Raw genomic sequence first — 27664 nt, 5'->3', positions numbered from 1 at the left:
CGAAGAAAGAGATCGACAGAGAAACTATCGCTAGCGAAGGAAGCGGAAGAAGAAGCGTCTTTTTACAATGCATGAACATTTTAATAAGTTTGTAACTTTCGTTCTTATTTTCAAATTTTTTTTGCATCGTCCTTAATCTTATTGAAACAAACCTCTCACATTTGGTTCTTCGGTGTAATTTTATCAAATAAATTTTGTTGTGAATTGCTTGAGAGCAACGTTTCTTTCTCTTTTTTTTTTATTTAAAAAAGTAACTTTCCATTTAAGAAATCGATGAGCAATAAACAAAATGTCTATATCCTCAAAAAGGAAGAGGAGGAGATCAATCTCATTTTCAGTCTAACTGCAGTTTTCCTTAGAATCTTTGAGTTGAAGACAGTTGGACAGGAATCCTCAATTCACATAAACAAAATATCGAATCGATTCGGATAAAAAAGGCAATGATAAGACCGAAGAAGCAGACGCGGAAATTAATTGGAGAAGGAATCACACTTTGGAGCTCCAACCCTATATCCAACCCTATATATATATGTGTGTGTTCAATCGAACGCTGCATTGTGTGTAGTTGTGTCACCGATAAAGAAGAGCAAGAACCACCATCAACATGGGTTCAACGCAAATGTACAAGTCTGTGGAGGAAGACAACTACAATCAAGAGGCCTACAAGGGCCATACCCATGACAAGACCAAAACCAAAACCAACTCTCACTGCCACGACCACACGGCCCAGGCCCAACTACACCCCGCCGAACCCACACACAGGCACCACAAGACCAAAATCCACGCCCATTCTTATGGACAGCCCCCTGTGCATCAGCCCAATAACCATCACAGCCAAACCAGTCACCACCATCAAGGCTTAGCCAACAAGCATGGGAACCACACTGGCAACAACCATGTGGTCAAGCAATGTGATGAACAGCCCCCAGTTCACACGGCCAACAAACATCCATCAGTTCATGCACCCTGTGGAAAACCTGAAAAGAAAAGTAAAGCAAAGAAGGAAAAGAATGAGGAGTGCAAGAAGAAAGAAAAGAAGGAAAATAATGGAGAGTGCAAGAAGAAAGAAAAAAAGGAAAAGAATGGGGAGTGCAAGAAGAAAGAAAAAAAGAACATCTACAAGAAGGCGGCCAAGGATCATGGTAGTAGCAGTGACAGCAGCAGCAGCAGCAGTAGTAGCGACAGCGACAAGGCAAGTGTTGTTAACTACTTACCACTCCAATAATCTCACTATTATAATGACTATTTCAAGTAATTCTATTTCCTGTGGTTTGTAATTTTTGTGCAGGATTGAGAGATCGTTAAGAGAGGGTGCCTGTCAACATAATACTAAATATGTATGGTACAAAGACTAAAATAAACAAGTCTCAATAAGCGGACAAAGATGTTATAATTGGTGAACTATTGTGGCCTCATTAGAGGATTTACATGTTTATCTTTGTAACTTTATGTTATGTGTTTGTTTTAATAATAGAAGTTGGTATTATATTAATATTTCACTCTTTTTGCCGGTCATTGACAACCACTAAAAAAATACTAATTCTGGACATCGGTCGCAAACAATAGATCGCCATAGTTGAAGGAAACTAACATATTTCTAATGTGGGTTCTTGCTCCCTACGCATAACAGGAAATCCAAAATCTAGGTCTAGGATATCTCTATTTGGGAAAGACAACCGACATTGCCCTCAATTTCTGAGCATTAAAAAACAAAAGATCTACTAGAGGCTGGGTGTTTTAAGACAACATAACCTAAATAATTTTTAAATATATCCTAAAAAGCCAATAAAGTAGAACCTTCAGAGGAGTAATAGCCTAATAGGTAAAAAATCGAGAAATACGAGATTAAAGATGATTATCACCTTTCTCCAAGACATATGGAGAGAAACTTTGCAATGGCCTCTACAGCAAGACGGTCCGCTTCATCTTGAGTTGAACCTTTCATTTGAAGGTGCTTTTTTCCAATCTTGAATGAGTGGTCACCACCATCCACCACATGCAACTCATTATGGGATTTAATCTTCTTGCGTACACCTTCCAACTTGTCAAGGGGACATAGTCCATCTTTGCTACCCTTTTAAGCGTGAAAAAAGAGTAATAGCGTATCAGTGTTGTAATGGCACCAAGGAAATAAGAGATTACTTGGAATCATAATGTGTGATTAAAATAAATAATTCCATGTGAAGAAATTTACTTAAGGCTGCACAGATGTAGACATTCCCTGATAGATTAGTTACGAAACAGCATACATAGAGACTTCAAATGGGAAGGACTAAGTGAGCATGAAAATTGCACCTGTACAAACATTACAGGGGCTGTAAGTTGCAACAATATCTCATCTCGTATGGTGCCATTCATTCCCTGAAATATTCAATAACTAGGTTGAATAAGTTGTATGACAACTAGCTTATCTTTGTAATATGACACTAAACCACAGCCACTCAGGGGCACTAGCAGATCAAAATGCAGTATGCAGCCTACATAAAGCAAACATTTCATAATATAGAATTTCTTGTCATCTTGCTACGTCTAGTGCATAAGGAAATTCATTAGTTATCTTCAGCTTAGAATATAAACACAAGACTATATAACTTTTTATAAAACCAAAAGATTTATGTAGGGTAGAAAATGGTTAGAGATCTAAGGAAGAACATTCACATATCAGGAGAGTGAAATTATAAATTTATAACAACCTAAAGTGTTTTCAACACTTTTGAAATATGTAGTCACTATGATGGAAATTTCCACGATGGTGACGCATAATCAAAGGAGAAAAGATACAAAATCATCATCTGAAACACTTATAGAGAATTAAATGACTTACGTAGGAGCATTTAACTCCAAATATATATTGGTTAAATAGTAATACATGTTTGAAAAAACATAGGATAATTGAAATGTTGAGAAAAATGGAAAATCATGGAACAGGGCAAGGCTGGGGACATGCAAGATGCAGACCTTAACCTCAAATAATATGTGGAGAGGTTGTTTCCAGGAATTAAACTTGTGACCTCTAGGTTGCACCCCTACAACTCTAACATTGGGCAACATGTTCACCTATAACGCAAACCAACTTTAAAAATAGTAACAAAATTTTTATGTTGCTGTTCATGGAAACTAACAGTGACAATCTAAAATTTTTGCCACTATTTTTAAAGTTGCAAATCCTATGAAATGTGCCTTGGAGAGGAAATTCATATATACATAGAACCTATAACAGCAAAAATGAAGAATGAATGAATAATATCAAAACAATTTATGGCAAGAGATTTTCTTTTACGCTGGGATGCAATCATCCCTAGGTGTGATGCCAATAAATGTTGCGACACCTAGGTATATACTCACGAGGTACTCTTTACAGCACAAGGAAAAACCCCAAGTTCACACTTTTAAAAGAAAATTACTTTATTTCACAATCAATTTATCCCTAATATTTACACCAATATGAATGCAAATCTCTAAACTTGTTTTCCCTTTAGATTACTGACTGCCATTAGGTAGCCACTTTTTTTGGTAATGCCAATAAGTAGCCACGGGAAGAGCACCAATGCTACTGTCATAGATCATGTCCCCTCATTGAAAAGTTACATGAAGAATTGAAGATCCACTACCAGAATTTGATAAAGCATCACAAATAACTAGGAAATGTTGGCAAACAACTTGACACAGGCAAGAAAGTGCCTCCTAATGGAGTGAGAGAAGAGCACCAACTGGCATCAAGTAGCCATGAGAAGAGCACCAAAGCTACTGTCAGACATCATATCCCCTCATTGTAAAGCTAAATGAAGAATTGAAGATCCATCACAAAAAATTAGTGAACTTTGGCAACCAACATGACAAACAAAGGCAAGAAAGTGCCACCTAATTGAATGAAAGAATAACAGAATACCTTCAGGGGGTATCCTAAGCAGACTACTGCTGAAACATCAATGACTGGCTCAGCAGCTACCATACAGCTGACTCTACAAAGATACAAATTCGAAACCAATAAATAATAAACATCAAAGACTATGCCACAGTATTATAATTATCATTCGAAGTGCACCGCCATTAAACTTGGGCAGTCTAAGATCAAAAGATATCCATCATAGGGACAAGTAAAACTTTAACTCACAAATGCATCTGTACAAATAACAGTCTATCTATACTTAAAGTGATATACCAGAAACAATTAAATACAAAATTACAAATGTTTCGTGAACAAGGTGATCAAGCAACAAGTTATAGATTTACATGAAACTTTCAAAGCCCCCCACCTCTCCAGCACTAGTAGTTTTGAGTTTAATCAACCCACTGTTCTAACGAGGAGGTCGAGCAAATTTCAACAAAAATACTCTTTCAATACATGGTTGAAATGTCCTCAGGTCATCCAAGGACCAAGATAAGTCAATAGTATTTTTTTCATTTTTAATTTTTTAATCCAGTTTTCAGGTTCCGTCCATGGAAAAAGCTAGATTTCGTGTAGTAGTAAATTATATTGATTGCAACTTAAGCATCACAAATTCAAATTAAGGAAACACTCTCTTCTTAGTGAAGGTGTATGGCTGCATTGATAGATAAATCCGTATTGAACTCTAACACTGTGGCCACTCAGTATTATTCCTTTTTAATTTTATCATCTTTCCCTTTTCACGTGTGGGTGGAGTTAGAATGCAGAAATATTAAGAAACGTAGAGATCAATAGGGTACTTCTGGCAATTACGACACACCAATAAAGTTCTACCACAGCCATTTCCCTTATTCAATTAATTTGGAGCAGGACCTTTTCTTTTTTTTTTTTTTTGAATGGAAAAAGTTTTATTCAAGCAGCAAGGGGGTGCAGCCCAAACAAATTACAAGGGGATCAGGACCTATTATTAACATATGGAATATAGAAATGTTTGAAAGATGCACTTGAAAAAGATTGGCAATTGCAGGTTGAAGCACTCACTAATGCATTAGATATAACACAATTTGAATAAAAACATCAAAGCAGTGAAAAATATAATGAGTGTACCTTGAACCCATAGATTTCCCTGCCAATATCAGAGGATGGCCAGGGTACTTAGCAACAGTCTCTTTCACAATATTTGAGTGAAACTCAACCAGCTTTTCTGCTTTTGGAGGAGCTTTCCTCTTTCCACCAGAAATATCTGCCCCAACATTCATCAATTTGCCAACTAATAGGAAGTTCTACAACTTTCATTCTTTATACATAAACGAATACAGAAACAGGAATTGCATAGGTAAATGAACCTACAAGGATAATCAAATGTGACCACTTCAACAGCACCTAATGCCTTCTTCAACATTTCCTTCCACCTATACGAATTATCAGTGAAGCATCGTAAATTCATCAGCATCTTCAAATTAATTTTCTTATATACGCAAGTATTATTGTTTAATTACAAAAAAAGGGTGTCCAAACATTCATCTCGAAATGGGTTCACTATAATAGACCCTAAATTTACTCTGATCAACCCAAATAAATTAGTCAAAAAAAAAGTGAATTGAAAGAAAATCGAAGAAGAGGAGGAAGAATGGACAAACCTAATCATCCAATCAGAGGAGGAAGGGGCACCAGCGCCATGAGCGAAGACAACGACAGGGGCTAACTTCTCGAGTGACGTTTCAACCTCAGCAGAATCATTGTCGTTGCCGCTATGGTTCTTTCGTCTTCGCTTTGAAGGTTGTGCAGAGGAAGCCATGGCGTGGTGCAGTGCCCAAAAATGAGTATCAGTAAAAAACCCTACTGTATAGAAAAGAGCCTGCTTTCGCGCGTTTCTTGTTCACGTGCGGTGCTCGTGACAACTATCTGGTCTGAATGGCCCACATGTTCTGTTGTGGGCTGGCCCAATTAGACAGTTTGGACAATGACAAAACCCGTTACAGGATTTGTGAGCGTATAGGCCTAAGTTAGAAGGCCCTTGAGCTCAACTTAACAGGCCCAATTGCACCCTCACCATAGTCCCTGTGAGCCATGTTGCAAACCATCAAGGCTTGCTTGGATTTATGTTTTATAGAGTTAAATAAGGATATTTAAGGAAGAAGCGTAATTTCACCTTATTTGAATTGTAGAATAGAGTTAAGAGGGTGAAGGAAATGGAAAGTTATCCTTAAAGTCTCTAACTCAACATTTTCTACCCCTAATTTAGAGGTTTGTGAGGTGAGGAAAAAATTTGTTTATCATTTATTAAAACATTCATAAAAGTTTTCTCTTAAATTTTATTTATATATTTAGGATGATGCTCGACGAGCTATCACGTTTAGGCACCATGTGCTATGGGATTTAGACGCACGTGCTAGGCCATTTGTGATCAAGGTAGGTTTTTATAGGATCACCCAAATTGGTCATATGAGGCTTTACCATGGACTACTTACCGCATTAGTTGAGCGATAGAGGCGCGAGAAGCGCGCAGTTCATCTCCGTTGCGGTGAGATGACGGTCACTCTCCAGGATGCAGGTGTGTTATTAGGGTTGAGAGTGGATGGTTGTGCTATCATTGGACATGCGGTTGAACAGTGGGATGATGTCATGCAACGATTTTTGGGTCAGGTTCCCCACGTACGAAGAGGTAGGGTGCCTCTATTCGATTTTCGTGGCTCTCTGACAATTTTGGTCATCACAGTCCACAAGTCGATGGTGCTGGAGAGGATGTATTACGACAGTATGCTCGAGCCTATATTTGGGCCATGTTTGGGAGTTTTGTTGTTCACGAACACCAATGGCGATAGCGTTTCACTTCACTATCTGCCACTATTGGAGGACTTGCAAATAGTTGGGAAGGAGCTGTTGTCATAGTTTTATATCGAAATCTTTGTCAAGCTCTTCTAAGTGGAGCAAAAGGGATGGGTAGATGTGCAATGTTACTATAGGTTAGTATAAATTGTTATGTTTCGATGTTATGTTCGTAATTTGGTTTGACGTTATCTTCATAAATTTAATGTGTGAAACTTTATATATATTTTTTAGTTATGGTCGTGGGAGCGGCTACATCTATGTCGCCCGGAGATTGTTAGGCATGTCGTACCTGGATCTGACAGACATTTGCCTGCACTAGGTGCTATTTGGAGTGGGGATCAGATTTCCAAGAATAATCCCACCACTATGGTTTCGTTTGCAAGGGCTGAGCTTAATGGTCAGGGGCCACATCAGGTACTAACCACAATTTATTATAAATTCTAAGTATATTAAAACTTGTGGGCTACATCTCTTATTTTTATTTTAAGTGGTAGGACATCCACACAGTAATGACTTTCAACAGCGTCACAGGTGTGTGTTAAAGGATCCCAGATATGGGTGTCAGTTGTATTGCTCATATGCTATGAGATAGCTGAGTGACATTACCCTGATCGTGTCATGCAACAGTTTGGACTATTTTAGCATATTCCAGAGCTGGTGGATACGAGTGCTACTTTGCATGAGTTGAGTAGGAGAGGACGGAGCGATGTGAACTGGGCTGACGAGAATGCAGCGTGGGTACAACAGTAGAAGCAGGGACATGACCTAATCGTACAGAATCGCATCACATACTTGGGCATGGATGACTATATGCGGTGATATACATCTATCACACGCATATTCATCAGTCCTCCAACAGAAACTCCAGTTATTCCGTAGCTAGAGTACGAGCCTTATATGAGTATGTTATATCAAGTTGTAAGTATTGAAAGAAATTATTATTTATTCATATATTAAGATTTGCTAATTAACTATTATTCATATGTAAGCTCATTTGGCAGCGGAGGGAGCTAGGATGGCTGGTGCTGCTATGGCTAATGCTATTTATGATGCCACTTCTGTTATAGCACATGGTTGTTTCACCATATGTCGCGATATTCTACAGGAGCTAGGAACGGACATCGTCTTCACCAACCAGCTGATCCAATAGAGCCTTCACGTGGTGCTAGAGTTAGAGAAGGTCAGGCACGCAGACTTGGTCGGGCTTATTCTTCACAACACAGTCGAGATAAGGTTGGTCCATCTGTCGACGCTGTTTCATCTTTTGCCCCTGCTCCATCTTCCACCCCAACTGTATGGAGTCCGAGTACTAGGAGGATAGGGCGCTAGACTCATTATGTTTTTATTATTACATATTGGTTGAAAAAAATATTCGTGAAATAATATTATCTTCAAATGCTTAACTTCTAAATTATTGGTCTTAAAAGCTTAACTTCTAAATTATTATCCTCAAATGCTTAATAACTTCATTACAAAAGAAGATATGTAATAAAGACATAGCAGCCAATCCGACACATCAACCAATCTTCTTCTTTCTTGATCCTTTATTTGCGGAAGATTCAGCAACCTACAAGGAATATATAATTACATTAAATATAAAATACGAAACAACACAAATAATATGTAATACTTAAATTGTCCTTACCTCAAAACGTTCTGTGTAATCGTTGGTGTCAATTGCAAGTAAACGAAATGCATTGTCATCATTGTCTTCACTCAAGTCAACATCATGGTGGCATACATAAACTGATAGTAGTCTACGCGGTTTGTTGAACAACAAGCAATAACATGCGAACAAGGACGATGATACAACATCCATTTGTTGCATGTACAACTCTATTGATCAACTTGATCCCCAATCTCAACTGTATGACTTCATGTGCCTTGTAGATTAACTTCAGTTTTGCGAACACTCGTGGAAACTTTAAATGTCGGTGGATCATGATTGAGCTATCGTACATGTTGTCGCTTTGATATGGGCACTTCTCACAATAGAGCTTTCATCACTTTTTCTAGTCATTCTTTACCTTAACGCAAATTTTGATTTGCTATGATTCTCCTTATCAGAAAGTAGTTATTTGACCGGTAGAAAGTGAATTGCAAAAGAGTGGTGACAGGAAAAAACCAACGTCCTTTTAGGACAATGTTAAAAATTTCTAACATGTTCGTAGTCATGTTACCATAGTGATGTCTATCATCGTATGATAATGTTCATCTTTCTTACTCTTCTTTGTCCAGATAACACCATGCTTCGATATTTAGTTCTTTCAATTGTGTCATCCAAAAATCAAACTTCTCCCAAGATTTTTCTCTAGCCTATTAACGGTGGCTTTCAATTCAAAATCTTTGAACTTCGTCATGACATTACTGGCTAAATGTTGGACAAATATCTGTGGAATGTGAATGGCTGAGGCCATTGCTCTCGCATTGCGCATTTGATATTGGGATGTCAATCAGACAACACACATACACCCTGACAATCAGTAACATACGCACGGATACAATTTATGAACCATGCCCAATTTCGATTATTTTTTACATCGACCAAAGCATAACATAATGGGAACAACCCATTATCTGCATCAAATGCAACTACTATTAGCAACTTCTCTTTATATTTTACATACAGATGCATGCCATCAATGTTGATCAATGGACAACAATACTGAGAACCATCAATGCTTGGCCTGAATGCCCGAAACACACGTCCAAATGTTGCTACTAAGTTGTTATAGTCCTTATACTCGAAATGGACAACTGTGCTTGGATTCGACATCTGCAAAGATCCTAAGAACTTAGGCAGTACACCGTATGATGCCTCGAATGATCCAAATAACTTCTCTATTGCTTTATGTTTTGCCATCCATGCCTTGAAATAAGATACTTCATGTTTCAGTTGTGTGCTTGCAAAGGCTTGGATAGCAGCAACACAAATCTTCAAATTAGCTCGGACAATACCTAAAATCACACTTCCCAAGTACTCAGAATCCAGCTGTTGGTGCCCTTGTGTTAAAGAGGCACTTATGCATGTATGTGGCCCTCTTAACACAGTTATCATCCACATTTTTATTGACTCTTCCTCCTTCGCCCGAAGATACCATCTGCAAGCATTGTCCTTCACACATTTTAATTGAATAATTTCTGTGTTAGAACACTGAGTCTTGTATTGATAATTGTTTTCTATGTGCCACGCTTTCACCACATTAAGCAGTTCTGCCTTATTCTCGAGCACTTGCTTCACTTCTAAGTCACCTTCATTCCCCTGATTAACATGATATTAATCCATGCATTCTGCATCATCAAAACTAACATATCCAAATTTAGGTATTTCTGGCACCAAGAGAGTCTGGAACCCAACATTTTGTTAAGTGTCACCAACATCATCATCATCCTCAATCTCACTGTCATCAAATTCTATGTAACGTTCATCATCTTCAACCTCAACATCGCTGTTCACGATCGTCGACTCAAAATTATCGTGTTTTCACTGGCACAGAATTCTGGGATCAACGTGACATTAACATCCGGTAATTGATGTTGTGAAGAAGAACCTCTAGCAATTGTTTGGGTACAATCAACCCAAGGAACAGATTGACTGTAATTGTACTCATATTCATATGAAAAATCTTGATTTCTTCGTGAAGTCATTATCACCTTCGTATTATAATATTCATATATAAATTAAACTAATCAAGTTAATATTAACCAATTTAAACAATTTTTATATTCCAATTAAAATAATGAACTCAATATTAACAAATATAAACAATTTTTATATTCGAATTAAAATAATCAAAATAACATTAACAAATTTAAACAATATTCATAAACAAACTACACTAATCAAGCTAATATTAACAAATCTAAACAATTTTTATATACCAAATAAAATAATGAACTCAACATTAACAAACTTAAACAATTTTTATAGTCCAATTAAAATAATCAAAAGAACATTAACAAAATTAAACAATATTTATAAACAAACTACACTAATCAAGCTAATATTAACAAATCTAAACTCTTTTTATACACCAAATAAAATAATGAACTCAACAGTAACAAATATAAATAATTTTTATATTCCAATTAAAATAATCAAGAGAACATTAACAAATTTAAACAATATTCATAAATAAACTACACTAATCAAACTAATATTAACAAATATAAACTATTTTTATATACCAAATAAAATAATGAACTCAACATTAACAAATATAAACAATTTTTATATTCTAATTAAAATAATCAAGGGAACATTAACAAATTTAAACAATATTCATAAACAAACTACACTAATCAAGATAATATTAACAAATCTAAACAATTTGTGTATACTAAATAAAATAATGAACTCAACATTAACAAATTTAAACACTATACAAGATAAGATACGTACCCAAACAACGAATGCAAGTAGAAATCGATAAGAAATTGTTACAGTTTAGTTCCTCGATTGTTATTGGAAACTACTAAACTGAAACACTCTCTTCCTCTCTATAATGATTTTGTTTTTATGGGTAAGGGATAGCGTTTGTGCGTTTGTTTATAGATGGAAGAAACCTCTGTTCACCATTGTGGCATCAGAGAATCCTAAGCAATGCCGCAATTGTGAACAGCAGCATCACCTAGGATTCTCTAATGCCACTACTGGAAACAGCGGCAACCTTATGCAACTGTTGGGATATGGGGTGTCGTTCTATACAGCAGCACAGCTAAAGACAAAGCAGCGATGCTGTTTCTAATAGCGACATGGTGCTAAACATCCAATTAATTTCAATTGAGCGTTATATGCCCAATTAAAAGCTGTACGGGTGACAAAAAAAACTTTGTTATAATTTTAACACCCGAGGTTAAAAAATTAATAATAATAAAATTAAGTAAACTAAAAAGACATATTTGGAATTGGTGAGAATCTTAGGACATTCTAGTCATTTTCTAAGGTAAAGATTATCAAAAAGAATATATATTAAAGAAATTGTTTTTCGTGGAAGCCTTGTTACGAAGAATCCAGAGAAAGACACAAAGAAGTAGAGAGTGAGAAAGATAAAAGAAACATAAGAAGTCAAGGAACCTTGTTGTTGATGACGATTTCACACCTCTTACTGCCTCTATTTCTCTTTTGAAGGTGCCGGTGTTGAAGTAGGAAAATGTGGTGTATTTGCTGTGGCTCAAGGTGAGGGAAAAGAACTAGGAACTACTACCTGAAAGCTTGAGGTTGGAGTAAAATTAAGAAGGTACCCTCAGAATTCTAACTCATGAGATTATTGTGTAAGGATATATTGTGCAAGATTAAAGTAATTTAAGGACCCTGTTTTGTTTGTGGTCTTAAAAAATCATAAAAGTACAACTTGAAATCCTGTACAGAAGTGTTCAATTCATGACAAATTTTTGGGTTTTGTGCAAATACAGGAGTGAACTTGAAAGGGAAAGTGTTTGTGTGACCATTTCATGATGTCCTTGAGCTAAAGATGTAGTCTTGAAAGTTTGTGGGAGCAGAACCCGTAGGTAAGAATTGAATTTGTGTTTACTGATGTGCTGAAATTAAAGGCAAGGAATTAACTTAGTATTGATATAATAAAATCAAGATTGGACATTTTTAGAATTTATTGGAGCTTGCATATTGCTTTGAACTAATTTAAATGATTTAATTGATACTTTAACTCACAACTGGAGGAGTGGATATGAATTAGTGTGTGAAAGTGTTCATTTTTGAATTGATTGGATATGTATAATTTTGGGGTTATAAGACCGAGTGCTGTTATATTGCCGAATTTTCGTACATTGTGTTGACTATAATCTGAGCGTATTGTAAATGTCTAGGTGCTGAACTATATATTTTAGGTGGTGATTAGCTAACAAGGAATTAATCGAGAACTCGAGGAAGTGGGGTTTGTTCCAACAGCGTCTCAGGTGAGTGGATAGAGAACTTCTACGATACATTAGATTCATGATCATGTATGACACAGCTTTGTTCTTAGTTCTCATGGTACTCGGCTTCTTATTGTTCAATCACAAAGGAAAACCAATTTGATTCATTGAACTTGATTTGCCTCTTGCTTCAAACTATAGTACCAAGACAAGTTATGTTGACATCTTGTTTGAGCATTATCACTTCTGGTTGGTTACATGTTCCTTGGAGCAAGATTGTTTGATTCATATTGAGAACCATGTCTTATTTGACTCTCTTGGAAATTCTTGATAATTGATTTACCGATTCCGAGAGCGACTGTCTGACAGAATACTGCTCGCTAACGACAGTGTTCGTTAGCCTTGTTACTACACCAAGTATGTTATGGCACTGTGTGTGCTGCCTATTACAACACTTCATGTGCTGCCTGTTACTGCACTTCATGTGCTACCTGTTACGACACTTCGTGTGCTGCCTGTTGATTCTGTATAGAGTCCTCTCGCTTGACCGCATGAGATCTGTTGCTCTCTTTTCTTGTATGACTTGGTAGATTCAGTGATTTGAATATCATTTCTTACCCTCTTTAACCCTGTTATGTTCTTTGATTGTATCGTTTAACTTTTTATTCATTCACTGAGTCTTGTGACTCAAGCTTTATATGTTGACATTTTTTTTTTCAGATAGAGAGAGGATCCAGCATATCCTAGACCATCCTCAGCTACATAGAGTCTCTATTTCATTTTTGGTGAACCCGCCAACTGTTAGGGTGGGTAAACTCTATTTTGTTCAACCTAGTTTATTGACTAAACCCTGTATCTAGTAGCTTCATTTGAACACAGTTAGGAATCCTGGTATGTACAAATGACATGTTATGACGTTATTTTGGAGTTATTGACAGTGCACTCCCGCTCATTTTGAATAGTCGATTATATGCTTTGAGGCTTGCTTGGCCTTAATAGATCCTTGGGTTCATTGGGGTCTTGCACCAGCTTTTGAGTCGTGACAATAATAAAATTTTTGTAACTCACATCTCTTAACTCTCATTAATTCTACATCTTATCCAAGTAAAGGTGAGTAAAACTACTTCCCCTCCTATAATTCCTCACATAATTCCCCCTCACTTAACTCTACTTGACTCTTCATTTTTCAATCCAAACAAAGTCTCAAGGTCTGACCACCATTACTATGGAATTAGCTATAGGAAAAGAAGTTAACACGACTTCAACCGTTAAAAACATACTACATAATGATACTCATTGTCAAGACTTGTTGGCAGTGGCAAATACAAGATTCGAAATCACTGGGGGCACAAATAAGTGGTGGGGTCCGAGGGCAGTGCCCCCGAAAATTTTTTTTAGGGTTACTTATATGACTCGAACAAAATTACAAGTAATAATTTCAAGTAATAAAATATTACATCTTTATTTAACACAATTGTTCTCTACGAGTTTTTCATTTTTTGAAAACGCTCTATTACAACATCATTAATAATAGTTCTAAGCAACTTTTTTTCAATGAAACATACAAGACAATCATTTAAAAATTGGTCACTCATCTAATTCCACAAATCCATTTTGACAATATTAATTCATGAAAAACATCTTTCAACACTTGTCATTGTTATGAGCAAAACCAATGCACTTCAAAAGCCGATAGACCAAAGGTAAAGAGATATGCTTCTTTGTTTGCACTAGCAATCTAGAAAGATCAACAAGCCATTTCAACTGACTAAACCTTTCATCTGTTCATACATCTGCAATGTATGTCTCTAGTTGATGCTCAAGAATCATGCATTCAATATGAGAGAAGTCATTAGGATAAAATTGAGTCAACTTTATCAACTTTGATCAATTAAAATCACCAAAATCTCACTTGGATTCAAGCAACCAACACAAAGAAACAACTCAGAATTTACCTTATTGAATCAATCATTAAGTTCCAAAAGTTGCATATCCACAATCGTATAAAAACATTCCATGCGACAATGAAATTCATTAAGAGTGTTGCTTGTATGTCGAGGATGATATGGATCAACATACGCTTCCTCCATAGTCAAAACGTCAATTTTATGCTCATTACAAGGAGCGATAATCTTACTTATGAAAGATTCTCATCCATTATTCCTTACATTTTCTAATCACCCCTTAGCCACTGTGACAAGTGCAATAGCATTCAAAATATCTTCATCTTTCCTCTACAAAGCCGATGAAAACTCATTGGTGATTCCCAATATAGTTAGCATCCAATTACAAATTGAAAACAAAATCAAAGGATTGAAAATTTCTCAAAAGAACACACGCTTGAGCTTTTTCTATGAATTTGAAGCGTCACATGAAATAAATTCAAGAACCTCAATAACAGGGGAGAATAAAAAAACCAAGTTCAAAAGTGATTTATAATGGGACCCCTAATATGTATCTCCGGGCCTCTTATGACTTAGCTGTTGATTCAATCCCTTCCCAATCTGAATCTCACCATTTAAGATTCCTTGTGCTATTTTTTCTACATGATTTTATCGAATCATGTCTTTACGCTTACAAGAGGCTCCTACAACATTTATCAAAGTAGAGATCATATTGAAAAAATCTGAAATATCAGCATGTTTTCTAGCCACAGCAAGAGAAGCTAGTTGAAGTTGATGTGCAAAACAATGAACATAATATGCTATCTTATTTTAATTCATAATCAAAGTTTTCAAACCATTGAACTCATCCTTTGATATTACTTTCCCCGTAATAGCCTTGACTCCTAACTTTCTTTAAACTCAAACCATGGTCAACACATAAAGAATCAATAGCAGTTTTCAGCGATAAAGCATAGGTTTGCATCACATGAACAATTTCAAAAATCATCTCTTTAAAAATTTCATTTTTGTCAACATATCGCAAAACCACAGTCATCTATTCTTTTTTAGATACATCACTAGATTTATCAACCAATAATGCAAAAAAATCATCCCCAAGTTCTTCAATGATAGAATGCACAATTTTTTGTGCAAAACAATAAACAATGTCTTTTTAAATACCTAGAACTACCATTTGAAGATTTTTTGGAGCATTACGTAGAACAACCTTACATGCAGTTTCATTTTGAGCAGCTGTATATTTAATCATTTCAAGAAAATTACCTCTGTTATCAGACTCTTCTAACTCATTATGGAATCCTTGGTCTAATAAAAATTTAGAAACATCAATCGAAACATTTAAGCGAATCCTATATTCACTCTTCATGCTTTCTGATTGCTTATGAAAAACAACCTTAATGGATTGCTTTTGTCTCAATAAATTGTTACATTTCTGAACTGTTTAATTATGTGCACTATTAACATAACCAATATGAGAAGCTAGTCTTTCAGTTTTGCTCCAAAATGAAAACCCTTCTGTAACAAAGCCTCACTGCCACCTTGTTTTCCAAATTGATCTCTAAATAGGTAACAACATAAACAGCATGCGTTGTCTTCTTTTATGCTATACTCTATCCAATTCTCATATTGATCAAACCACTATGGATTGAGTCGATATTCCTTATTGCCAATCACTTTTAGAGGAAAATCATGGCAACGAGGTTAACAAGGTCCTTTAAGCAGATATGCATGTCTAATTTCATCTCTTTGATTTGGGTGATACTCTAAAATCTTTCTCCTTTTTGCAGGATTCGGAAGAAGGTTGTTCAAAGCAATCTTCTTTGGCATTGAAAAAGAGGATTCTTCACTAAGTTTTCTTTTGAAAAATCTCTCCATAAAATGCAGCTTACTGTTAAGAATGAAATTTGGGATATCAATAATAAACTAATATTACATAAAAAACAACTATTTTAACACAAACTCATCACAAAAGACATGACTATTTTAACTCAAACTTTTCATAAATCACCATTCACCGCCCATGGCACACCAACATTAGAAGCATTGAATCACAACAAAAGAATCAATTATAATAAGCTAGTTAGAATTAAAGAAAATAAACAAATGGTACCTCTTTTTTTCTAAACTCTTGTCTTTAGTAAGTAAATAATAATTTTGCTGTGACTTGTGAGACACAAAAGATGAAGATTGGAAGAGGAATATCTTGTATCGCAGTCGCACAACCAAGATAAAGAACGGAGAAAACCCTAATAGAAATAGAGATAAAAATATTAGGCCAACAAAGATTGGGCTGCCTTTACCATGGACAATTGGGCTAGTATATTTTAATTGACAGTTGGGGGTTACTTGGCTATGGGCAATTGGGCTTGTATTTTTAATTGGCATTGGGGGCCTACAAAAAATTCATCGAGGGCCTAGTAAAAAGATGTACTATAGCCAAGGCTCCCAGTGTGCAATCAAAGTCCATCTACCCTACTTGTTGATTGTCCAAGTGATGTGGTTTACAAATAAAGACCCACACCCTCACATATTTAATATTTTTTCTTTTGGCCTAAGTATCATTAAGTGAGACGGCCCAAGAAGAATAAAGTCGTGTGTGTCTGATGTATTCACGAGAAATGAAAAACCAAAAGCAAACAATATTGGTTTATAGTAAGTGAGGTGGATTTTTCTTATATGGTATCAAAGAGAAGATTTGGTTCAGTTGGATGGACCTCTATCTGTCCACTTGTTGGATCTCTCATAACACAACCCACAAGTGTAGGCGAGTGTCAAAACTTGTCCCATATTACAGTAAACACCCACACCCTTTCACACATCCAGCCCAAAATGTGGATAATACCTCAAGTGGATTGAGCCATATTTTCTCACCTCATTCTTCTACTTCTCCCCTATGTCAAATTATGACAAGGTATCGGAGCATTGTCTCGATCCTACTCCTTCACCTATTGGGCTTTCGGATGTCCTTATGGATAGACGGACCACCCACAAAGTGAGTGGTACCATACAGACTGTAACCCGTATTGTCCAATTGTTGGGCCTTGCACACTGAGCCTAGGGGGAGTGTTGTCCCACATCGGTTTGTTAGAGACAATCCATGTAGTTTATAACCATGGGCCATCTCCTTATCACTTGAGGCACCTTTTTGAAGGAGAAAACCACATGGGCTTTGGCCCAAAGTGTGAAAAATACCTCAAGTGGATTGGGCCAAATTTTCTCACATCATTCTTCCACTTCTCCCCTATTTCAAGTTATGACAATGACTAATGGTCAAACTGACGCAATGAACATATTGTAATGTTTTCAATATTTGGATGAGGAAATTGAAAGTCATAATCTTTCGCGGAGTGAATAGAAAATGCTCATATTTTTAGTGAATAATTTGTAATTTTCCCTTGTTAATTTTAGTATTGTATATGAAACCTTAAGATCAAAATGGAACCCACACTTGACTGCTTCACTAACGCCACTAAACTCAAAAGTAATAATTCCCATCTTTTATGCTGAAAAATGATTAAGAGCCTAGCAATATCCATCCCAAACTAATTTCAGCAGTGTGTGACACACATTATTGGGTGTGGTGGCGTTGTTACTATGGAACACGAATCTCACCTTCATGGGCTCTTAACTTCAATCCTTAAATCAAACATAAAAGCTTCCCTCTAAATCTTGATCACCTACAACAGGAAGGTCAGTAGCTCGATGACCATGTGGTGACAGAGGACGTTTCGATGCTCAAGTCAAAATCTCATAATAAGTGTGAGAATTTTTGTAAATGGAGAGATAGTCTTTCACCTTGAGTTTCATTCTACTATTTATAGCCTGCCAATTCTCCTTAATCAAGAGATTTATGATTCCCTTAATAGCTAATTGTGAGATTTTCTCCACGATCTCAAGGTTTGGATTGGTCTGTCCAATCCCTTATTTCAACCGACCCCCTACCTTGGACATGTGGTCCAATCCGATCTCCTGGCTTGGACGTGCGGTCTAGGCCGATCCCCTAGCTTGGACGCTTGATCATGCAATTGATCTCACACTATTTTTTTTGCTTGCATGACAAGTGTCTTATCCTTATTGACTATTGATTTGACTTTGTATTGCTAAATCTTGTTCCTTTACAATTACCCCCAAGGCATAATTCAGACTTGTTTGGGCAAAGCCTTAATTCTGCTCGACTAGTTAGTCCTTCTTTGTAGTAGCTTCAAGAGCGAGGTCCATGTCCACCACTAGCCGAGCTTAATAAACATCTAAGCGATGGAGCCGATCATCTTGGAGGTCCTTTGGACTTTTTCTGTTGACCGACTTGTTTCTTTTTTCTGACATATAGGGCGATCCTACTATGTGCCCCCAAGCTTGTATTAAAAATAAACTCAAGTGTTCTTGGGAGAGTCCCTAGGACTTTTCTTGTTGGTCGATCAACTTGGCTTGAGCTAATGATCGTAGCCCTATTTTGGGGTTGACCTCTTGGGTTAGGTCGATCTGACCTATCAAACCTCTTATGGAGGAACCTCTAAGGTTTTTAGAATATAGTAGTGGAGACTTGTTTTGGAGAAGATGATGATCTTATTATTCATCTGGAATAACTGAAAACAAATAATTTGAAGCAGACTGACTGTCGTACCACATGCGTTGGTAGATCGATGATACATGTTCTATTGATAGAACTTTCTCAGGCTCATAGCATTCCAAGGCCTTGGAAGTTCTTTGCACTATGCGTCCTTCGAGCAGTACAATCCTGCCTCTGCCCCTGTGACCATGGTGTATGGTCTTTTTCAATTTGGGCCTAGTTTCCAGCAACTTCTTTATGAAGGCATCCAAATGGACCAAGGCCGACCTCCTTGCGTTCTTTACGACCAGTTTGAACTGCGGTGATATGTTCAATTTTGTGGCTTGCTATCTTCGGGTCTACCCTTGGAATTTCATTAGGCACCCAAGCGAACACCTCGAGGTTCCTCTTGAGGAGATCAATCGTAGACTCATTCTCTTTCTTGGTCAGTCCAGTCCTGATAAAAAAGCACCTCGAAGGATCAATCGGATGGATCTGCACTTTCTCCAGCTTTTCAATTGATTTATTATCAAGGTCCACCCTTAGCTCTTGGGAAACTTCTGATTCTACCATAGGGGTACATATCAAAGACACTTTGCTTCTAGTACTGCCAATAGACACATATGTTGTTGGGACTTCCTCGTCTCCTCTTACATCATGTATATTCTCTTTATATGGGTATTTCAGTAGCTAATGATAAGTTGATGGGACTATACGCTTGGCGTTGAGCCATGGTCGTCCTAATAGTGCATTGTCGATCGGTCTCCTCTGAACCACTATGAATTTCATCTCTACGGTCTTCTAGCCAACCTTCACATTAGTGCTCACCTTTGAGATCAAGTCCCCCCGCTTGAGGCCTAACTTCCACTAGGACTCGTTTCACATCATAGTTCAAAACTTTTATTGTGATCTTTAGTGCATCGTTGTGCTCAACGCCCGTGCTATCAAAAAAGACCCTGTTAGGGGCACTTCCAAGAAAGGGTGTAAGACCCTGTTGTTCACTGTTAACGTCTTTCTTCCTCCCTCTAAAATTATAACTTTGATGGTCCCGACTGGGGGCTCCTTTCATTGTCTATGGGCCTCAATGACTGGCCTTTCCTCTCCTTCGTGCCTTGGTACATTTGCCTAGGGAATCCTTATATACCTCGCTAGGCTGCCTTACTTGATCAAACTCTCCAAGTGTTGTCTCAGTTGCCCCTTCTCCTAGTTAAAATTTCTTTTGATTCTTGTACCTTGGGTCACCTGCTATCTTCGGAGGCCTGACCTAATACGGTTCTTCTTTTATCTCACAAAAGATCTTTTGTATGGAGGTGTTGATCTTTATAGATTTTATTGAGTTATGATTTCTTTCTTGGCCTCCCCTCATGTCATCTCTCTATCAATCGCCTTGAAACCTTCCTTTATTGTCCAATCTCTTGGGTGTGGCCGACCAATCCCTCGTTCGATCTATCATAGGATCATATTCCATCTTGGCGTGCCCTTTTACCCAGTGTTGTAAAGTCGCAATTGTACTTGGCTCATGTAGAGTCAATGACTTATTCAGTATACTCTCCGTGGATAGGCCGAGCGAAAAAGAGGCCATTTCCGTATTCTCATTGTAATCTTCCACCTTTGTCGAGATTCGGCTTCATAGTGAGAAGGGTGCTAAGGGTCTTCGGCTCCCTACTTCTCGCTATGAACATAAAAATGAACAACTAGGCCAATTGCCTCCATAATTCAATTGAATTTGGGGGAAGCTTGTAGATCCATCGCACGGACGCTTGCCCCAAGGATGAAGGAAAGACCTTGCACAATTCAAGATGGGCAACGAGACCGCCCGGCCATAGTACAACTCAAAGTCAGGACGAACATTCTCCTTGGGATTTCACATCTTCTAATCTCTTTAACAAATGGGGAGGTCGTCAAGTGCCTTCATTGCCCTCTAATGCGGCCCTAAAATCATGTCAATCCCAATGGCATCGGGCTCTTGTTCGGCCCTTGACCTCTTCTCCTCGGGACGCTAATCTCTCTTTGGCTCAATCTCAGCATAATGGGACCGGTACTCCTTCTATTTGATGTGCCTTGAAGGGGATTTCTCCTCCCTAGCTCGGCATTCATACTTACACCGTATATAGGAGTAATGCTCTAGAGTTGGACCCCTCCTCGTTCGTCTACTCTCTTCTTCATAATTGTGGTGCTCTCACCCTTGGAATAAGCTTCGCATCGGGCGCTTTCCTTTGATGTGAGTTTGGTGCAACCCCTCCTCCAAGGCCTCCAAATGTTGTCTCGCCCATCGAATCTCGTCTTCCATCTTCGCCTCAGTTACAGGCCCTTCACTCTCTGAGGCACGTTATGAGGTCGCCATGGTATTCCTTGGAGTTGGGGGATTCTCATCATGCCGATTCTCCCTCCTTTGCCTTTTGGGAATCGATGGATTATCTTCGACCACTTCTATCGGGGGTGGATCATGATTTTGTTGCTCTAAAGCTTGCGATTTGGTCATTGTCATGTTTCAAAAAAAACCTCTCTTTCTTTCACACTCGTGTAGTGAATTTTGATAAAAAATTGTCTTTCATTGGATTGATTTCTCTTCCCTATGTTGTTGCCAAATTGTGGAACAAGAATATCACCTTCATGGGCTCTTAACTTTAATCCTTAAATCGAACATAAAAGCTTCCCTCTAATTCTTCATCATCTGCAACAAGAAGGTCAGTAGGTCGACGACCACATGGTGACTAAAGACGCTTTGAAACTCAAGTTAGAATCTCGTAACAAGTATTAGAATTTTTGTAAATGAAGAGATAGTCTTTTACCTTGTGTTTTCTTCTATTATTTATAGGTTGCCAATTCTCCTTAAATCAAGAGATTTATTATTATTCCCTGGCTTGGACTTGTGGTCTAGGCATATCCCCTGACAAGTGGAGCCCATTAATTTGAGTCTCACTTGTTTACAAAAACAACATAGATTATCTTGTTTTGAATTTTAAGTGGGCACAAGAAAATTTCTCCCCGTTTGCCTACCCATAAAATAAATTGTCTTTATTGAGAAAATTGCAGGGAAAAAGCAAAACGGTAAAGAATTGTACTAAATTTGGTGGGGTTCCCATATCGTGGCACTTGTCATTTAGTGGGCTAACTATATCCTCTCGAGTCTTTGCTCTTGTTGGGAATTATACGTTCCTGTTGACTTCGGCATTGATATGTATAGTTGACAAACCAACTTGCACTCCATATTCTATACACAGTATGCACGCATGTTGGAAAAAATGATCAATAAGTCCACCACATATATAGGACAGAAGAGTCCACTACATATATCTCCGGTTTGCTAGATAAGAAAAAGCCGTGAAAGTAGTTGACATGAGTGCAAATGGAATCATATTTGGGAGCACTTCCATACACATATAATGTATTATAAATGGATAGGATAAAGATGTCTTATATATTCGGATTTATGAAAAGAAAGAAGAGCATATTTATTATTTATTTGATTTTATTTTTATGGAGTGGGAGATTCGAATCTTGATCACCAGGGTGATACATACTATCCTTACCACTCTAATCAGTGACTCGGGTGTTAATTGACTTCTCTTGATTATTAAGGACCAATTAATTAATCTCTTTGTTGTTTTGATTGGTGATCAACAAATGGTTTTCAATATTATATTCCACAATGACACAATTACTATGGGCTTAAAGGCTTGTAATGATCACAGCCTAGTATAGATTTGGTATATCTTTTCTATATATATATATACATGTACATATATTTCATATCAAGTGTCAAATGCAAGATATGGGGACCCCACCCAATTGGGGTATCAATTTTTTAACGCTATATCTCCACATGTTTTTGATTCACCTTCAACTTTTATATATAAATGGAATTCTAAGCTAATCCTTCTTCAACGAATGCAACAGTTAATAAGAATCAAAGATGGAGAAAGAGGAGAAGAATTATATATTTTCAAGGTACTGGTTTGCTCACTCTCCCTCAAGGGCTTCTGACCTGGGCCATGCAATCCATGTGTATATATATATTATATGTATTCTGCATGGGTTCGATTTGGTTAAGGTTAGAGGCCCTTGCAGGGGGATTGAGCAGGCTATACCTTGCAACGGTGGTGTGTGCCTAAAACTCTGTGTTTGTGTTCTATTCCCCTGTCCGCTTCTTGATTTTTTCTGTTGTGTTTTGGCACCTCCTCTCCATTTTCAAGGAGTTTCTGCTTTCTGTGTTTAGTGCTTTCTGGCTTCTCTATTTGGAGTCAAAGGCCTTCGGTTTTTTCCCCTTACGTGGTTTGAGTCTTCTTTTCTTTCCTGGTGTGTGCGTTCTCTTCCTCCTCTTCAAGGAGTTCTAAAGTTTATGCTGTCCTCTTCTCAGGTGCCTTTTCCTTCTTAGGTGCTTTTTCCCTGCCTTTTTGCCTTGCTGCTCTTGTTCTTTTGTTGTGTGTTTTTCCTTCTGTGTCTCTTTTTTTCTTCTCTCTTCTTCACCCTCTCCGTTTGGTTTTCCCCCTTGTTCCTGTTTTTCTCTGTCTATCTAAAGGCTTTGTGGCTTGGCCTCAGTGTGGTTTTCTCCTTTCTCTCATTATTTTGGTTTCTCATTCTATCCTAATGATCTTGATGGTGTGTGTGGTCCTCTTCTCCGCTTGCATCCTGGTACCCTTAGGACTTTGGTTACACAGTAATGAGAAGTACAACAACTCCCTGTAAGCTTTGTGCTCATCTGCATTTAGGGGAAGGAACGGGAGTCAACAAAGGACTACCGTCACAAGATATGGATTATCAAAGGGGAACAACAAAGCTAGAAGTACACTAAAGATGCTTTTAAATGATTGCAGAAGCTTGCTTCCCCTTGCTTGCTTTTTGGAATGAAGGTCATCATCAATAAAAATTGCAAACAATCAAGACACACTTGTGTTGGTTATTTGTCTACCTCAAAGGCATTCACATGCATGCAACGGCCATCAAAAATTTTACTGTCAATGACTATTGTTTTATCTCTTTCATATCATTTCTCTTACATATTAAACTGTTAGGCATATTGTAGTTATCTGTTTTCTTGTTTTGAACTATTGTGTCTGTACCGTTGTCCTTACTTTCTTCATGTGTGTTGGAGGGTACGTCTCCAACCCTGCCACTGCCTCTAAGGTCATCTCAGATGCCCTATTGTCCTGTTTTGTTTCATTTTTTTGAATAGACTGTGGCTTATCAAAAAACAATGTGTCAGACTCTCCCAGTGACAATCAAATCCAGGAGACCTCAAGGCACTTTTCATCTCTTACACATACTTTTTTAAGGATCCAAGTTTCAGCATGAGGACTTTCTAGCTATTGTCCATTGACCACCAAAGGTTTGTGCTCTCTGTCTTACATTGAGCATTCACCCAAATAGGTTTGCCGGCAGGCACTTAAAATTACTTCTTTCATATCATTTGCCCCCAATTGGATGCCCGGTTCGCACTTCGGCACATAAGCTTGACAGCCACCTCTTCTACTTTACTCATCCATGACAAAGCCCACAAGAGAACTCTTGTCTAAGTTCATGTACTCCTTCCTTACCAGTTATCATCATAGAAAAATAACTTGGCATCCGAGCTAGCTAGTATTGTGAGTGAGTCACTTCAATGTCAGAGTTCCCAACAACACCACCTCTAACCAGACCCTTACGAACTGCATTTTACACGAGCTTATTAAAGCCCTTTTCTGCAAGATTAAAAAGGAAAGAGGACAAGGGATTGCCTTGTCTCAATCCACGCTCCAACTAAACCAAAAAAAAGGAAAAGAAAAAGAAAATTCCTCCTACCACCCTCTCATCCTGTTCGGGAAGCTCATCAGCATAACTACCTTCTCTAAACAATTCCAATTGACAGTCATAGGTGTAGTAATCGGTTTTGTCCGACCAAAAATAATAATAAATGAAAAAATGAAATCCGAAGTAACATTAAAACAAGGAAAATAAAATCTCAATTATTTTCTTTGTTTAAAAGCCCGTGAGCTCATAAACTCAAAACTTAAGACCCAATTCTAAAATAAGCTCAAGTTTTGGTCCAATTATCAAAAACAAAGTCCTAGAAAACATCTAGAGAATGAAAAATAAATAAATTAAATGAAAAATTAGAAAATAAAAAAGATCAAAGGGGCAAAAAGGGAAAATTGAAAGAGTTAGGGATTTAGTGGGGAGATGGTTGCACAATATAAATAGCACACAATAGGGTTTTAAAGGGAAAAAGAAGTAGAAAAAGGGGAAAAGTGGTGGCGTGTAGAAAAGGAGAAGAGAAAAAGACAAAAAAAAAGGGGTAGGCTTTTGTTTGAAAAGAAGTGGGCCGCAGAAGAGAAAGAAGAACAAGAAAAAAGGAGAGGTTTTTGTGAGAGAAAAGGGAGGGTTTTGGCTTTGGTGAAAGAGAGGAAGGTGGAGAGAGTGACGACACAAAATAAAAATCGGAAGAGGAAATTGTGAGAGAGCAAGAGAAGAGGACGTGCCGCATAGATTGCAAAAGAGGTTTTGAGGGAGGTTTTGCTGCCGACAACCAGTGAAGAGATTGGAAGAATGTTAAACCCCTTTCAAACCTAACCTTAACAATGGTTAAAGAAAGGTTTATAGAGGAAGACGACAGAGAAAACACAAAAGAATTCATCTTCATTTCATTCTATTAACAAGACCACTTTGTAATCCTTCTAAACTGCCTAGTATATCCTTTCTTAACCATTGACTTAAGCTAACACACACCAATAGACGTGAGCCATATCATCACAATTCTATTGACCTCAACAGAACACGAACCAAGCCACTAAATCACTAACTGATACTAATAGGAACTATGTAAAACAATACAATGACATTTAGGTTCCTATCAATACCCTCCCCTTGACAACTTCCTTGTCCTCAAGGAAATACAAAACTAGCAAGCCTGACCACATTTGTCCTCCATCAAATAAACCACTATGTTTGTTGCCTCCCCATGGATCATTTGATATAACAGTCACATCATTGGGGGACCTTTGATGAAAACAATTGGCCTATATATCTGGCAACCAGACATGTAGTTTGATTTTGTAGCAGAATTCATGATGTGATCGATTGCCTGTATTGAGAAGTTGATCATCATAAACTTCACAATAGGCTTAAGACCATGGTATGCAGCACCAACTCGATAGTTCTCTTGCTTGGCATGTATCCAACCATGCTGCTGTCCTGCAAGGCTTGGGCTTTCATGATTCTCTTCATGTTGGCAGTCCACCCATATTCACCAGTTGCCCCAAATTTAATGATGTTAACAACTCCTCTTTTCTTGGCGGCAAGGAAGTTACGACTAGCAGTACTGACACCAACCAAACCCCTACAATCTTCAGCTCCTTTGTTTTCAATATCCAATTCAATTGCATTACTTGCATATATCTTTCCAAATAATCCAAGACCATTCCAAATGCACATAAGAGCCTTTAAAGGAGAAAATACCCCTGCTACTACTGAGGACAGAAAGGCACCAGGAAGGCCCAGTTCATTCAAAGCAAGAAAATATGTGGGATCCTTGTAGATAATGTCACTTAAAACAGTCATGGCAAAATAATAAATGTTGCCACCAAATTTTTGTGCATTATGATATTTCAATGACAAGTTCACACGTAGTGAACTCTCATGGGTTTTCTTGAATTCACCTATTATCATCAAATTCTCCCCTTCCCTTCCCAAGCTAATGGAAATAGAGACTAGTCGAGGACCAACACCATCAGATTTAGCATGGTTACCAGAGTCAGCCACATATGTCTAAAATAGTCAAAGGTAATATGCTAAGCTATCATCTGTTACACCGAAGAGTGCCAATTCCCCTAGACAAATAACCACCAGAGTTACAACCAGCATTGCTAATGGCTTTGCAAATGGATTGACAGATAAAAGCACATCCAGAGTTGATTCACCAAATAGGATAAATCCAAACACACTTGTCAAGACATGAACACTTGAGCATAAAGAAAGTGAGGCTCGCACAACTACTTTTAGATGAGTAGAGCCTTCAAGTTCATTATCACTAGTGTGAACATTGTAGTGGCAGATGTATGTCGTGATTGGAGCATCAACTGCTTTGGAGAGGTTCAGCAATGATGACAAATTAGTAACATTGGGAAGCAATTGTGGCATTTCTACATTGCCACTTTTCAACTTCATGATTGTGATGCCAACGATGATGATGGCGAGCATTCACAGTAATTTCACAGAAAACGACAAGAAATTTCGGGTTGGAATTTCGAAGAAGCATCGACGGTGGAAGATTCCAAGCAGCGTCATCTATTCAACTCCACAAATCCCTCACATGTTACACTCTGAAATGGCAAGGGAGCTAGAGACAGTTGAGCAAATGGTGGCCGTTAATACCTACAATGAACAAGGTGCACACATGGTGTTTGTAAAAATGCCCAAACAGGTAATATGTAGGTTTCCATTTGATCCTGGTATTAATTCTGTGAACAAGATTGATGTTTCTATTGATAACATATCACTCTATGTGGACTTTAGTGGTTCTTTTGTTAGATTTAATGAAGAGACTCATGAAGAATAAATGCGTTGGTGGGATTTGCACAGGAAGAGAACAGTAGGTTCCAATCAGAATCAAGATCAATTGCACCTCTACCAATTGTTAAACCC

General features: G+C 37.6%; 3 protein-coding genes and 2 long non-coding RNA genes across 6 annotated transcripts; 2 read left to right on the top strand and 3 right to left on the bottom strand.

Moving 5' to 3' along the window:
- Positions 1-555: 555 nt before the first annotated feature.
- Positions 556-1499, top strand: LOC119980544 (histidine-rich glycoprotein-like). Its single transcript, XM_038823276.1, has 2 exons — positions 556-1192; positions 1289-1499. Exons 1-2 carry the CDS (start codon positions 605-607, stop codon positions 1292-1294), a joined length of 594 nt encoding a protein of 197 aa, XP_038679204.1. The 5' UTR covers positions 556-604; the 3' UTR covers positions 1295-1499.
- On the bottom strand, positions 841-5701 carry LOC119980542 (KAT8 regulatory NSL complex subunit 3). Of its 2 annotated transcripts, none has more exons than XM_038823274.1 (7): positions 5530-5701; positions 5240-5301; positions 4997-5159; positions 3890-3962; positions 2296-2361; positions 1863-2074; positions 841-977 (listed from the first exon to the last, which is right to left on the bottom strand). In XM_038823274.1, exons 1-7 carry the CDS (start codon positions 5685-5687, stop codon positions 953-955), a joined length of 759 nt encoding a protein of 252 aa, XP_038679202.1. In that variant the 5' UTR covers positions 5688-5701; the 3' UTR covers positions 841-952. The 2 variants fall into 2 exon arrangements, with proteins under 2 accessions (XP_038679202.1, XP_038679203.1); XM_038823275.1 differs by having other exon boundaries at positions 4997-5132.
- A 3469-nt stretch (positions 5702-9170) lies between these two features.
- On the bottom strand, positions 9171-10369 carry LOC119980717. The gene is made up of 3 exons (XM_038823511.1): positions 10233-10369; positions 10101-10170; positions 9171-9983 (listed from the first exon to the last, which is right to left on the bottom strand). Exons 1-3 carry the CDS (start codon positions 10367-10369, stop codon positions 9171-9173), a joined length of 1020 nt encoding a protein of 339 aa, XP_038679439.1.
- Positions 10370-11727: 1358 nt separating this feature from the next.
- LOC119981340 lies at positions 11728-13623 on the top strand. Its single transcript, XR_005464102.1, has 4 exons — positions 11728-11961; positions 12137-12232; positions 12548-12637; positions 13316-13623. It is a non-coding gene; the product is annotated as an uncharacterized LOC119981340 (long non-coding RNA).
- Positions 13624-14915: 1292 nt separating this feature from the next.
- On the bottom strand, positions 14916-16749 carry LOC119981349. Its single transcript, XR_005464103.1, has 2 exons — positions 16610-16749; positions 14916-15182 (listed from the first exon to the last, which is right to left on the bottom strand). It is a non-coding gene; the product is annotated as an uncharacterized LOC119981349 (long non-coding RNA).
- Positions 16750-27664: the final 10915 nt, after the last annotated feature.

Source organism: Tripterygium wilfordii, chromosome 16 (genome assembly GCF_013401445.1).
Source record: "Tripterygium wilfordii isolate XIE 37 chromosome 16, ASM1340144v1, whole genome shotgun sequence".
NCBI classification, from domain to species: Eukaryota; Viridiplantae; Streptophyta; class Magnoliopsida; order Celastrales; family Celastraceae; genus Tripterygium; species Tripterygium wilfordii.
This window is presented reverse-complemented; position numbering and strand designations above follow the sequence as displayed.

What these genes read in the sequence shown, in the direction of transcription:
- LOC119980544 (XM_038823276.1), top strand. Translation starts at nt 605, where the DNA reads ATGGGTTCAACGCAAATGTACAAGTCTGTGGAGGAAGACAACTACAAT.
- LOC119980542 (XM_038823274.1), bottom strand. Translation starts at nt 5,687, where the DNA reads ATGGCTTCCTCTGCACAACCTTCAAAGCGAAGACGAAAGAACCATAGC. An exon ending in TCCTCTGATTGGATGATTAG is followed by an intron (nt 5,302 to 5,529) that starts GTTTGTCCATTC and finishes TAATTCGTATAG; the next exon opens with GTGGAAGGAAATGTTGAAGA. An exon ending in GGTCACATTTGATTATCCTT is followed by an intron (nt 5,160 to 5,239) that starts GTAGGTTCATTT and finishes ACTTCCTATTAG; the next exon opens with TTGGCAAATTGATGAATGTT.
- LOC119980717 (XM_038823511.1), bottom strand. Translation starts at nt 10,369, where the DNA reads ATGACTTCACGAAGAAATCAAGATTTTTCATATGAATATGAGTACAAT. An exon ending in TTACCGGATGTTAATGTCAC is followed by an intron (nt 10,171 to 10,232) that starts GTTGATCCCAGA and finishes GATCGTGAACAG; the next exon opens with CGATGTTGAGGTTGAAGATG. An exon ending in AGATTGAGGATGATGATGAT is followed by an intron (nt 9,984 to 10,100) that starts GTTGGTGACACT and finishes CATGTTAATCAG; the next exon opens with GGGAATGAAGGTGACTTAGA.